This window comes from Periophthalmus magnuspinnatus, chromosome 3, assembly GCF_009829125.3.
Source record: "Periophthalmus magnuspinnatus isolate fPerMag1 chromosome 3, fPerMag1.2.pri, whole genome shotgun sequence".
Classification (NCBI taxonomy): domain Eukaryota; kingdom Metazoa; phylum Chordata; class Actinopteri; order Gobiiformes; family Gobiidae; genus Periophthalmus; species Periophthalmus magnuspinnatus.
In genome coordinates this window covers 35,051,561-35,063,342 of record NC_047128.1, presented here as the reverse complement: position 1 = coordinate 35,063,342, position 11,782 = coordinate 35,051,561, and the positions used below count along the sequence as shown (strand labels likewise).

The 11,782-nt window shown below is 37.5% G+C and overlaps 1 protein-coding gene across 1 annotated transcript; it reads right to left on the bottom strand.

The window, feature by feature from the left end:
• Nucleotides 1-2,327: 2,327 nt before the first annotated feature.
• On the bottom strand, nt 2,328-11,186 carry dpep1 (dipeptidase 1). Its single transcript, XM_033987831.2, has 10 exons — nt 10,849-11,186; nt 10,511-10,637; nt 9,636-9,768; nt 9,408-9,558; nt 9,187-9,256; nt 8,503-8,679; nt 7,851-7,935; nt 6,809-6,884; nt 3,535-3,670; nt 2,328-2,811 (listed from the first exon to the last, which is right to left on the bottom strand). Exons 1-10 carry the CDS (start codon nt 10,974-10,976, stop codon nt 2,635-2,637), a joined length of 1,260 nt encoding a protein of 419 aa, XP_033843722.1. The 5' UTR covers nt 10,977-11,186; the 3' UTR covers nt 2,328-2,634.
• Nucleotides 11,187-11,782: the final 596 nt, after the last annotated feature.

The following is an 11,782-nucleotide window of genomic DNA, read 5'->3' as shown; positions in this document are numbered from 1 at the left end:
GTGGAGAGGCTTTGACAAGAGCATTGCAAGTGTAAGACATTATTATTATTATTATTATTATTATTATTATTATTAATTTACTCTGTCGAGGGCCACATTAAATGATGTGGAAGGCCACATCTGGCCCGCGGGCCTTGAGTTTGAAACATGTGACCTAGATACAGTCGTGATCCTAAAGTGATACTAAAGCATCAAAACCAGACATTTATTTGAACAATTTCTCTAATTATTATTATTATTATTAATCCACATGAAACTAAATCTGGCTCAAAGTTCTTCTCTCAGTTCAGATGGATTAAAGTTTATTGAGTTTTATAAAATAGCCTCAAAATGTGGTCATTAAATCACAAACACATAAATGTCGCCAGATAAAACGTCTTTAACCTGTTTAACATCGTACATGTGTAATCTCTGACAAACACCTGATAATAAACTCACATTTCAGAGGACGGTTCTTCTGTTTCTTCTGCCCCTCGTTTGAGATGATTCTGTCGTGAACCTGTTGACACTTAATCTTATATAAGCTCATTTACATATCGAAAGAACGTTCTGATCACACGTAAAAGTCACATCAGAGCTGCCATTAGAGCACGATGTGAGACAATGTGAGATGAAACAGACACGACCTTGTACGACGAGGAACACGAGCTGTAAAATGTGCAAATATCCGCCATTAGGCCTCGATTACACAATATAAAGGCCATTTTTGTGCGAGATGGAGCCGGGTAAAAGAAATGCTCATGTTACGGTTTAAATTTGTGACGTTTGGTGAGGACAAAACCCCAAAAAAGTGGGATGATTTCAGAGTAAATATATTCACAGCCGACAGCAAACTGACCTAGATCTGTAAAGGCACTGGGTCAACGAGAAACACGTCTGGGTTTAATGGCGGCGGCGTGACCTTTTCAGAGGCGGGAGTTCACCGTCACAGTCTAGACCAGGTGTGTCCAGACTTTTTGCACAAACGGGCAGATTTGTTGAGGTGAAAAGCTGCGGGGGCCGAACATTCTGATCATTCTTTGAACCATTAATATTAAAAGCGCATGAACTATTTAATCATTTTTTTACCTTTTATTGCAAATGGCTTCCACCTTTCAAAAACAAAATGAAAAACTGAACATTTAATCTGTGGTTTTATTTATTTTATTATCACAGTAAAATAAATTCACTAAGATTTTCCGATTTATTCACCTCTGAAAGCGACAAATAAAAAAACCTGAGAGTGAAACTGAGGTCTGGACTGTGGTAAACGGGCCCGGTCCGGCTCAAAAACGGCGGTTCGGACGCACAAAACGTCGCGTGGGTCAGTCGGGCTCGTCCTCGCACGGATCTTGTTAAAGTTCATAACCGAGAATCAAACAAACTCGGAATTTTCTTTGCAAATGTTTGTCTTTTTCTAGTTTTTTCTAGCGCGGCCCAGATCTGCTGCCATCTTCTGGTGAAATATAATATTGCTTGTACGTGTGTATTTTACATCGGTCGACAGTGGAATTATTTTTATTCCAGAGGCTGTGGGCCAGTGGAAATTTGTACACGTGCCGCAATTGGCCCCTGAGCCGGACTTTGGGTGTGCCTGGTCTAGACAGCGCATTTTGTTTTGTTTTATTTATTTATTTGTCCCAATTTGAGCTAAACTGTAACGGAAACACACACAGGCCTAATATTCTAATGTAAGAATGGACTGTTTTGGTTCCAGGAGTGTAGTTTTAAAGTCAAAAATGGCCTAATCTTGTGCTAAACGTTTTTACTTTGACATTGCGCTCTGCTCCTTTGGGTCCACTCCACTGCAAACACGAGAGTCTGAGCGTAGAAGGTGAACATGTTGTACCTCTTGATATGAAAACCGCAGCTCTACAAACTCTTTCTCATTCAACAATAGCGCTGCCGGGAGTTGCAGATTCACTCGAGCGCTCGGTGACACTTGAGATAAACGAGTCCCAGCTGAGATTTGACGCTTAGACACTTGGGCATTTACGTCATTGTGTCTTTGTGACGGTTAATTGGGTTTGTGATTCGTTCGTTTTAGCTGAAAATATGTGTATTTGCTTCGCTTTTGTGTGAAAACTTCAGCCTTCAGCGCAACATCCGGTTTAATGTGGTGAGATAAAAATGTAAAACACAGAAAAGAAAAGAAAGTGATGCACAATCTGAACTTCTCCAAAGGTTGTACAGTCGTCTGCGGTCTTGTATTTTCACTTTGGTAGTAGTAATATGTAGTAGTGAGTGTATAAAAAGTATAAAATATAAATCCAACCAAAGAATTTCCACATGGCAGCCAAAAGAGTAAAGTAAAATATAAAAAAACATGCACTTAAAAAACAAAAAATAGCGTTTAAATGAATTTCCCAGTTCGTGTTTGTCATGTACAGATGTTTATTTATCCCAACAGAAGTATTTTTTTGTATTACTATGAACCAGAGTGGAGTAAAGTCGTTAAAGATTTACTCAAGGATCTTAAAAAACAAAAAACGTGGACTGAGAAACTGCACAAATAAGATTTAAAAAAAATATTTGGAGTAAATGTAAGAGCAGCTGTCTGTGAGTACGACGTCTGAACAATCAAAATGTATAAAAAATACTTCAGCAAATGTGTTAAATGTAAAGGAGTACTACTACTTCTGCTACTACAGTGTGTTATTCGTGTGATAGTGCGAGGAAAGCCACGGGGAGCAGGACAGTGACGGCGCTGAGCAGGTGCACAGGGGCCCGGTTGGGAACGTCGTACCCGTAGCTCGTCCGACAGGGATTTTCCACCTGCTCGTACGGGATAGGGGCGTCGTCGGGCTCCCTGCTGCGTAAACTGTCCCGAATCTAAAGCAGAAGCAACGAGTTAACGCTAAAGACAAGACATAAAACAAGAAAACACTGCGGCTGCTACAACAACGTCTATTTACTTATAATAAAACTGGCACATGGATTTAATTATCTAGTGTTTTTATGATTCATTTGAAAGGTTTATTTTGGGTTTAATTAAATGTAAAGTTGATTCTTGGAAATGTAATCCCACTCCAAACCACTAGATGGGTTTGTGAGTCTCCACGTTCAGTTACTGTGACATAAACCGTGTCCAAGATGTTTGTTTTTTTTAATTCTCAACCATCGCAGGACAAATTCCACTTATTTTTCTCATACTTTTCTAAATGTTCAAATATTATGAATTTAAAGGCAAAACGGGAGCTAAAAAAACACATTTAAACCTTAAAATGTTTGGATTTCTTGGCATTTCATAAAGTTTCAGATTTGATTTGAACTGAATTAAAGATCTTTTGGTCAGTTTATCTGTTTATCGCTGATGAATCTGCAGAAATCTACGGAAACAAAACAAACTGAACGAGGTGGTAGGCGTCACGGTCGAGCGTTATTCCACTGCATTCACAGCTTTAGTTACTCAACCTTCAGATTACTCATGTTCATTTGTGATTTAAAAACGAGTGGGTGCTTTCAAATTGAATTATTATAAAAGTTTGACCTTTGTTTTGACCCGGTTTAAACGCCTCTCGTTACAGTTAACCGCTGCATGTTCCTGGCCCTCACCTCCTCGGTTTTCTTCATCACTCGGAGCAGGTTTCCTCCCAGCGCCGCCTTCACGTCTTCATCTGTCCAGCCTCGTCTCAGCAGCTCGGCCACGACGTTTGGAACTTTGGACACGTCCTCCAGACCCTGAGGCAGCCTGACCATCACAACAGATTCAGGTATTATATATATATATACAGAGAGTTTGACACTTACAGATGTGAATTACAGACATATTTAACTAAGATTACATGATATTTATTGATAATTTTCAGATTAAAACTTGAATAAAGCTGAATTTATGATGAGAAGTGTTTTAAAGTTGATTTCTGCCACTTACTTTAAACTTATCAATGGAAACAAGCAATAAAAACAACACATTTCAGCCAAAATAATAAGAACTCTGTGGTAAAAGCTTCATGAACCATGTATTTTTAATATTTAGTTGAATATTTACCACAAAAAAACACAAAAAACGGAGGCGCTGAGGCTTGTCAAAAGATCAAAAAGTGTTTTTATGACACAAATCAAACCCTTTTTCATGAGTTTTTGCAATTAAACTTTAAATTTCATGCATTTATGTTTGCAGAGAGTTTCTGCACCAGTGGTGGAAGAAGTACTCACAACAAACAAACGATTTAAGTAAAAGTATCACATGAAAAAAATATTACTGCAGTACCTGTTTAAAAATGAACTTAAATAGTAAAAAGTAAAAGTATTTCATGCAGATTTTGAGTCTTATAAAGCTTCAAATGTGGTGATTTTGAATAATTTTGAGATGCATGTTAAAAATAAACCTCAGCCTTTTCAGCAGGTCTCACACAATCATAAAAATACTTTTACTTACTACTTTTACAGAAAGGACAGACACTACTCTCAAATGTAGTGAAGTAAAAGTAAAAAACTGCACTTAAGTAAAGCACAGATACCTAAAATGCTACTTAAGTACAGTATTTTACTACTTTTACTTCATTACGTTCCTCCTCTGGCAGATTCCCAACAGGAAACTTAAAATAAACCACAAAGAAAATGAGACTATGTGGACTGAAGTAGATAAAGACACATTTATTATTATTGTTTAAACTGGGACTAAACCAGGACTAAACCAGGACTAAAGCGGGACTAAACCGGGACTAAAGCGGGACTAAACCAGGACTAAACCGGGACTTAACCGGGACTAAAGCAGGACTAAAGCAGGGCTAAACCAGGACTAAAGCGGGACTAAAGCAGGACTAAACCGAGACTAAACTGGGACTAAACCAGGACTAAAGCAGGACTAAAGCAGGACTAAACCGAGACTAAACTGGGACTAAACCAGGACTAAAGCAGGACTAAAGCAGGGCTAAAGCAGGACTAAACCGGGATTAAACTGGGACTAAACCAGGACTAAAGCAGGGCTAAACCGGGACTAAAGCAGGACTAAAGCAGGGCTAAACCAGGACTAAAGCGGGACTAAAGCAGGACTAAACCGAGACTAAACTGGGACTAAACCAGGACTAAAGCAGGACTAAAGCAGGACTAAAGCAGGGCTAAAGCAGGACTAAACCGAGACTAAACTGGGACTAAACCAGGACTAAAGCAGGACTAAAGCGAGACTAAACTGGGACTAAACCAGGACTAAAGCAGGACTAAAGCAGGGCTAAAGCAGGACTAAACCGGGATTAAACTGGGACTAAACCAGGACTAAAGCAGGGCTAAACCGGGACTAAAGCAGGACTAAAGCAGGGCTAAACCAGGACTAAAGCGGGACTAAAGCAGGACTAAACCGAGACTAAACTGGGACTAAACCAGGACTAAAGCAGGACTAAAGCAGGACTAAAGCAGGGCTAAAGCAGGACTAAACCGGGATTAAACTGGGACTAAACCAGGACTAAAGCAGGGCTAAACCGGGACTAAAGCGGGACTAAAGCAGGGCTAAACCAGGACTAAACCAGGACTAAAGCGGGACTAAAGTAGGGCTAAAGCAGGACTAAACCGAGACTAAACTGGGACTAAACCAGGACTAAAGCAGGACTAAAGCAGGGCTAAAGCAGGGCTATACCAGGACTAAACCAGGACTAAACCAGGACTAAAGCAGGGCTAAAATGCTACTTAAGTACAGTATTTTACTACTTTTACTTCATTACGTTCCTCCTCTGGCAGACGCCCAACAGGAAACTTAAAATAAACCACAAAGAATATGAGACTATCTGGGCTGAAGTAGATAAAGAGACATTTATTATTATTATTATTTCCTTTTCTCGTCAAAGAGGAGAGTGTGGAGTGTTATCTCGCGCCTGGGCACAGTCGATATGTGCGACAGGTGAAGTATTAAACGTATGAGCGAGTTATTAAGTTACAGAGACGTGTGTGTGTTTTTATAAGTCAACAGAGGCAGAATAAATGATCTGACAATACAACAGTGCACAGAAGTGAGGCACAGGACTGACCGCAGAGAAAAACTCATGTTCTGCTGCGTAAAAAAAGCAGCAGCTGTAGCTCTGCAGCGTCCGGTGAAAAAGAAACACATTTATACAGTATGTGAGCGCATTCAGTCCATGTTCAGTCTTTTATGTCCTGGTTCTGGTGTTTTTAGTCGAGCATTTGGAGTAAAAAAAACTGTGTAAACGCGCGTGCTCCATCTGGGAATCGAACCCAAGACCGAACGCTGACTTTGTTCAGCATTTTTGGTTTGAATCTGGGCTTTTGTGTAACAGATTGTGCTGCAGACGTTCTGTGAATCCGGGCTGGACTTTGACTCCTTGACCAATTTGAGCCGCTCATCTTCTACTTTATAAATGAGTGGTTTTATGTGACCTTTGACCCTGTTATCTGCAGGTTCTATAAAGCCAGGATGATCATATAGTACGATAGTTATAGTAAAAAAACGCTGTAATAAATGTGAACGCACAACGTGTACTTTTGTTTGGAAAATTGAGGCTGATCCCGTGAAACAAACTCGAGATGAAACGTCTGTGAGGATCAGGAGGTGATGAAAAAGGAGAGAGGAAAAGTAAAATGTCTGATGTCTTTATGCAGCTACTGAGATTAAGACAGATATTTGAACTTTTATACTTAAATTTAGCAGTCAAATGTAGATTTTTAAGGTTTCACTGACGTCCTAGAGCAAATACGCTATAATTAAATACATTTTGGGTCATTTTTTGTTCACAAGCTTCATTAAAAACAGCAGAAATGTAACGCCAGCAACACAACTTTATCTTCCAGAAACATAAACGTCTGATGTGTCGCTTAGTGTTTTAAATGAAAAAAATGCCATAAATATAATGACAAAACTGTACATTTTGATATTTACCTTGTAACTCCATCATAGTCTCCACCAAAGCCAACGATCTCAGGACCACCCACTTTTTTTATGTGGTCAAAGTGATCTAAAAAAAACACAATGTGAGAAAATAAAAGGCTTTGTATCCACGTGAAGTTTGAACTTCAACAACAACAAATCAGTGATATCTGCAACTTTTTACCATAAAAACACGGATTAAACCAGGACTAAACCAGGACTAAACCAGGGCTAAACCAGGACTAAACCAGGACTAAAGCGAGACTAAACCGGGATTAAACCAGGACTAAAGCAGGACTAAACCAGGACTAAAGCAGGACTAAACCAGGACTAAACCAGGACTAAACCAGGATTAAAGCGAGACTAAACCGGGATTAAACCAGGACTAAAGCAGGACTAAACCAGGACTAAAGCAGGACTAAAGCAGGACTAAACCAGGACTAAACCAGGACTAAACCAGGATTAAACCAGGACTAAAGCGAGACTAAACCGGGATTAAACCAGGACTAAAGCAGGACTAAACCAGGACTAAACCAGGACTAAAGCAGGACTAAACCAGGACTAAACCAGGACTAAACCAGGACTAAACCAGGATTAAAGCGAGACTAAACCAGGACTAAACCAGTGCTAAACCAGGACTAAACCAGGACTAAAGCGAGACTAAACCGGGATTAAACCAGGACTAAAGCAGGACTAAACCAGGACTAAAGCAGGATTAAAGCGAGACTAAACCAGGACTAAACCAGTGCTAAACCAGGACTAAACCGGGACTAAACCGGGACTAAACCAGGACTAAACCAGGACTAAACATGTTGAATCAGTGTTTCACTTTTGGGCAGCTCTTCCTGAACATGTGGGACTTTCTTCTACGTTGTTCACACGACTGAAGGTTCACTCTGTCTTCTCTTTAATGTTAATTTTACGCTGATTATTTAAGTTTTTATTTAATATGACGATTTTAACATGTTTCTTATTCTGTAAATCACTTTGAATGACTTTACGTACTCGTGCTGTATAAATTGCCTTTACAACAGGACATAAAACAGTAGCTCACCGGCGACGTCTGAGATATTTGCCGTTTTACTGCAGGTGACATAATCGTTGTAAAAGTTCACCATCACAATCCCCTTCTTTTCTTTCTGTAGAGGATTAAACATTTTACGAGAGGTTACATCTTATCATTAAAGGTTAAAATATAACAAGTACAGTTATTATAATAAACTAAAATATTGATTTGCAAAGAATGGAGAACGTGTAATATATATTTAATACTTTTGAAATCTTTCTGCTCAGTTTAACCACAAATTTTCCAGTAAAAATAAAACAAATGTACACTTTAATACCAAGAAATACCAAGAAATACCAAGAATAGAAGTTGTTTTAACAGGATCGACCTCAGATGGTGCTTTGTTTTACAGAAAGGTCCCGTCCCGTGAGGTGGATGAACTTGTTTATGTGAAAAAAGCCGATATAGTTTTATTACGTACACACTGTAGTAACGACCTTCAGTTTCTTATCATCTGAGGTGCTTCCTGGTCAATCACATGCTTTTATCTGTTATTTTACAGGGGTGTTATCTTTATGTTGTAGAGCAGATAAGTTTTATGCACAAAGTAACTGTGACAGACGTATAAACGCTCAGTTATGTAAGTGGCAGGGGCTGTATATGAAGCTTTATTGTCGTCATATTCGTTAAATGAACTCACCACTTTAGTGAGGATGTGGTCCGGGACGTTCCTCTTGTGGTTACAGATGGAATAAGCCGATGAGTGGCTGAAGATCACCGGGGCCTGGGACATCTCCAAAACCTGCTCCATCACTTTGACGGTCACATGGGCCAGGTCGATCAGCATCCCGAGACGATTCATCTCAGTTATGACTTGCTGAGGAAAATAAATGAATAAATAAATAAAATAATAAATAAAAATAAAAAATAAATAAAATACAAAATAAATAAATGCATGATAAATAAAGTTAATATATAAAATTAAATTAAATAAATAAATACAAATTAAATTAAATAATAAAAATACATAAATAATAAATAAAATATATAAATAATAAAAAATATAAATAAATAATAAATAAAATAATAAAAAATAAATAAATGCATGATAAATAAAGTTAATATATAAAATTAAATTAAATAAATAAATACAAATTAAATTAAATAATAAAAATACATAAATAATAAATAAAATATATAAATAATAAAAAATAAAAATAAATAAATAATAAATAAAAAAGTAAAAAATAAATACATAAATAATAAATAAAATAGATATGTAAAATAAAATAAATAAATAAATACTTAATCTATTTTTAAGATTTAATTGAATATTTTAATGAAGCAGCTAATACAAATTAAATTAAATTATTTAGTTGATTACCTTGCCGAATGGTGACAAACCATTGTGTTGAGATGGCTCTGAACTTGTGTCCTCAAGCCAATTATCTGCCCTATAAGAACGACACAGCGACATAACGATTAGGTTTAGTCACTGAATTCTGCTTTTAAAAACAGAAAACAGTAATATAAACTCTTTCACACTTTACTGCTATAATAATTACTGGTGTAGAATTCAAAGCTAAAATGAGGACAGTGTTGTACCAGGGTGTGTTGCAGGAGTGCGTGAGGGTGAGGTAGCGCACTCCCAGCTGGTACATGGTGCGGAGGGTGCCCAGGCTGCTGTCGATGGAGTGACCGCCCTCCACCCCGATCAGGCTGGCTGTTTTATTCTGCTCGAACGCGTCCAATATGTCTGTGCAGTCACATGAAACAACACGCAAACCTCAGCACTTTAGTTTTCATCTTGTTAAAGGTGAGATAAGTCCGTACCTTGGCTGCTGGAGGCAAACATAAAAACATTAGGATATTTCTGACACATCCTGTGAACTACATCGATCTGCTCAAACGTCTGCCTCACCGCGTCTTTGTACTGACTGGCACAGGGGACATAAGCAGACCAGAACTGAAAAACATATTTATTATTATTTAGTAGTTAAAGTACACACATTTAAAACGTTTTTCTCGCACAATTGCTTCGATTTGCAGAGTCTTACAAGCTTAAAAGGCGTACAGGAAGAGAAGTAAATAACAAAAAAGGTTATTTACATTTATTTTACATATACAGTTACAGTCAGGATCATTAAACACTCTATAACACGTGTCAAACTCAAGGCCCGTGGGCCAAATGCGGCCGCCACGTCATTTTATGTGGCCTGTGACAAAGGAAATTAAAAGGTATGACTGTCTTAAAATGTCAGTTTATCATTAGATACACAGTTAACCAGCCATTTTTTCATGTCTTTGCAAATCCATATGCAATATTTGTAACTTGAATAAGCAATAAATACAGAAATGGTTAATTAACAAGATTAAAATTATTTATTGTACATTAAATTTGGTTACATTTAGTGACATTTATCTTACAGTTAGTTACATCTGGCCCTTTGAGAACAACCGTTTTGTTGACGTGGCCCTTTGTGAAAATGAGTTTGACACCCCTGCCCTACAACATGTGTCCCATTCAAATATGTATTATATTTTATTACTCAATTACTTAGAAATATCTGTTCACATTAAATTAAAGGGGTTCTAATATTGAACCTTGTGGAACACCTCCTCTTTATAATACAATATATGGCACCATGCACACATTTATCATTTTATTTAAACAAAATCATCAAGTATATTTATATTTCTTTTCTTACTTGTGCTCCTAGTCGTCCTTCCTTGATTTTTGGGATGTTGGTGTGTGTCCCGTTGTATGTGTTTAGATCCACTTTGCTGAGTTGGTTGTTAAAACGTAACCTCATTTGCCAGGGCAGGTCGTTATGTCTACAACATCAAAAAAAAAAAGGGGAAATTTCAGACCTTTTGGTTAAAGTCTAATTAAAGGAAGTAGAGGATGCATATAAAAGTGTGTGTTTAATGAGATCAGTGTGGGAAACTGCTTCCAGAACACTCAATTTTAGCTTTGGTACAAAATGTTTTCTTAGGATTCGTTAATTAGGATTAGCTCATTTTCAAAGTATTTCTTGACACTCACCCGTCGATCAGCGGCGTCTCGGACATCAGCTGGAGCGCTCGGGTCAGGTGTGGATCCTCTGCACAGCTCACGAAACATTTGACCCAAAGAACAACAAAGATGAGTTTTGTGAGATCCCTGGACTCCATTCTCTCAATACACAGAGATAAAACTGAAGGAAGTGTCGTTTAGTATCAGAAGGGCCTATCCGGGCTGTGTCTGTGCCAAATATCATTCGTAGATTAGCCGTTGTCTTTCAGTCATCGCCGCTCGTCTCAGTGCGTCCTGTTTGTTGCTCCTCCTGTTGTCTGTTCTCCATTATGGCGTCAGCAGTCGTAAAAGTTACACAGCTTGAACATTTATAGTATTTTGTTAATGTGTGATTGTTAAGAGTCAAAGTAGAATGTACAGTACTGTTTATTTTTCCGGCGATGTATTTGATATTAAAATAAACAGGTAAAGCAAACGTCACACTACTGTCCTCTTTGTCTGAGTCTTTAGTGTCTCTGGGGAAAGTGTCCGGAGCAGTGGGTGAAAGACGCACGGTGGCTGCTCATAGTTAACCTTTGAGTTCACCTTTTTTTTCCATTATTAACAGAAAGTTTTCTTGTAAATTCTTCAACTTTTATCTCTGACTCACTGGTTCTGAATCACATCTTCAGCCGTTCAAGGCATGAGAACATTTCACTTTTAACCTCCTGAGACCCGAGCTCCTGCAGGACTTTATTTGCAAAAACTGTTAAGTGCTTGAACACATACATTTTGTGTAAAAAAAAACAAAATGAGAAACAATTGTGTGTAAAAAAAAATAATAAAAAATAAAATAAATAAGTAAATAAAATAAAAAATTAATTAAAATATAATTAAAAAAATGAAATAAAAAATTATAAAAACAAATACAAATAAAAAATAATAATAATAATTAAAATAAATATATAAAAATAAAATAAATATT

Excerpts from the sequence above, each read along its gene's own strand:
- dpep1 (XM_033987831.2), bottom strand. The coding sequence starts at position 10,976 with ATGGAGTCCAGGGATCTCACAAAACTCATCTTTGTTGTTCTTTGGGTC. Across the intron at positions 10,638-10,848 it reads GAGACGCCGCTGATCGACGG|ACATAACGACCTGCCCTGGC; the intron begins GTGAGTGTCAAG and ends TTGATGTTGTAG. Across the intron at positions 8,680-9,186 it reads GTTTGTCACCATTCGGCAAG|CAAGTCATAACTGAGATGAA; the intron begins GTAATCAACTAA and ends TATTTTCCTCAG.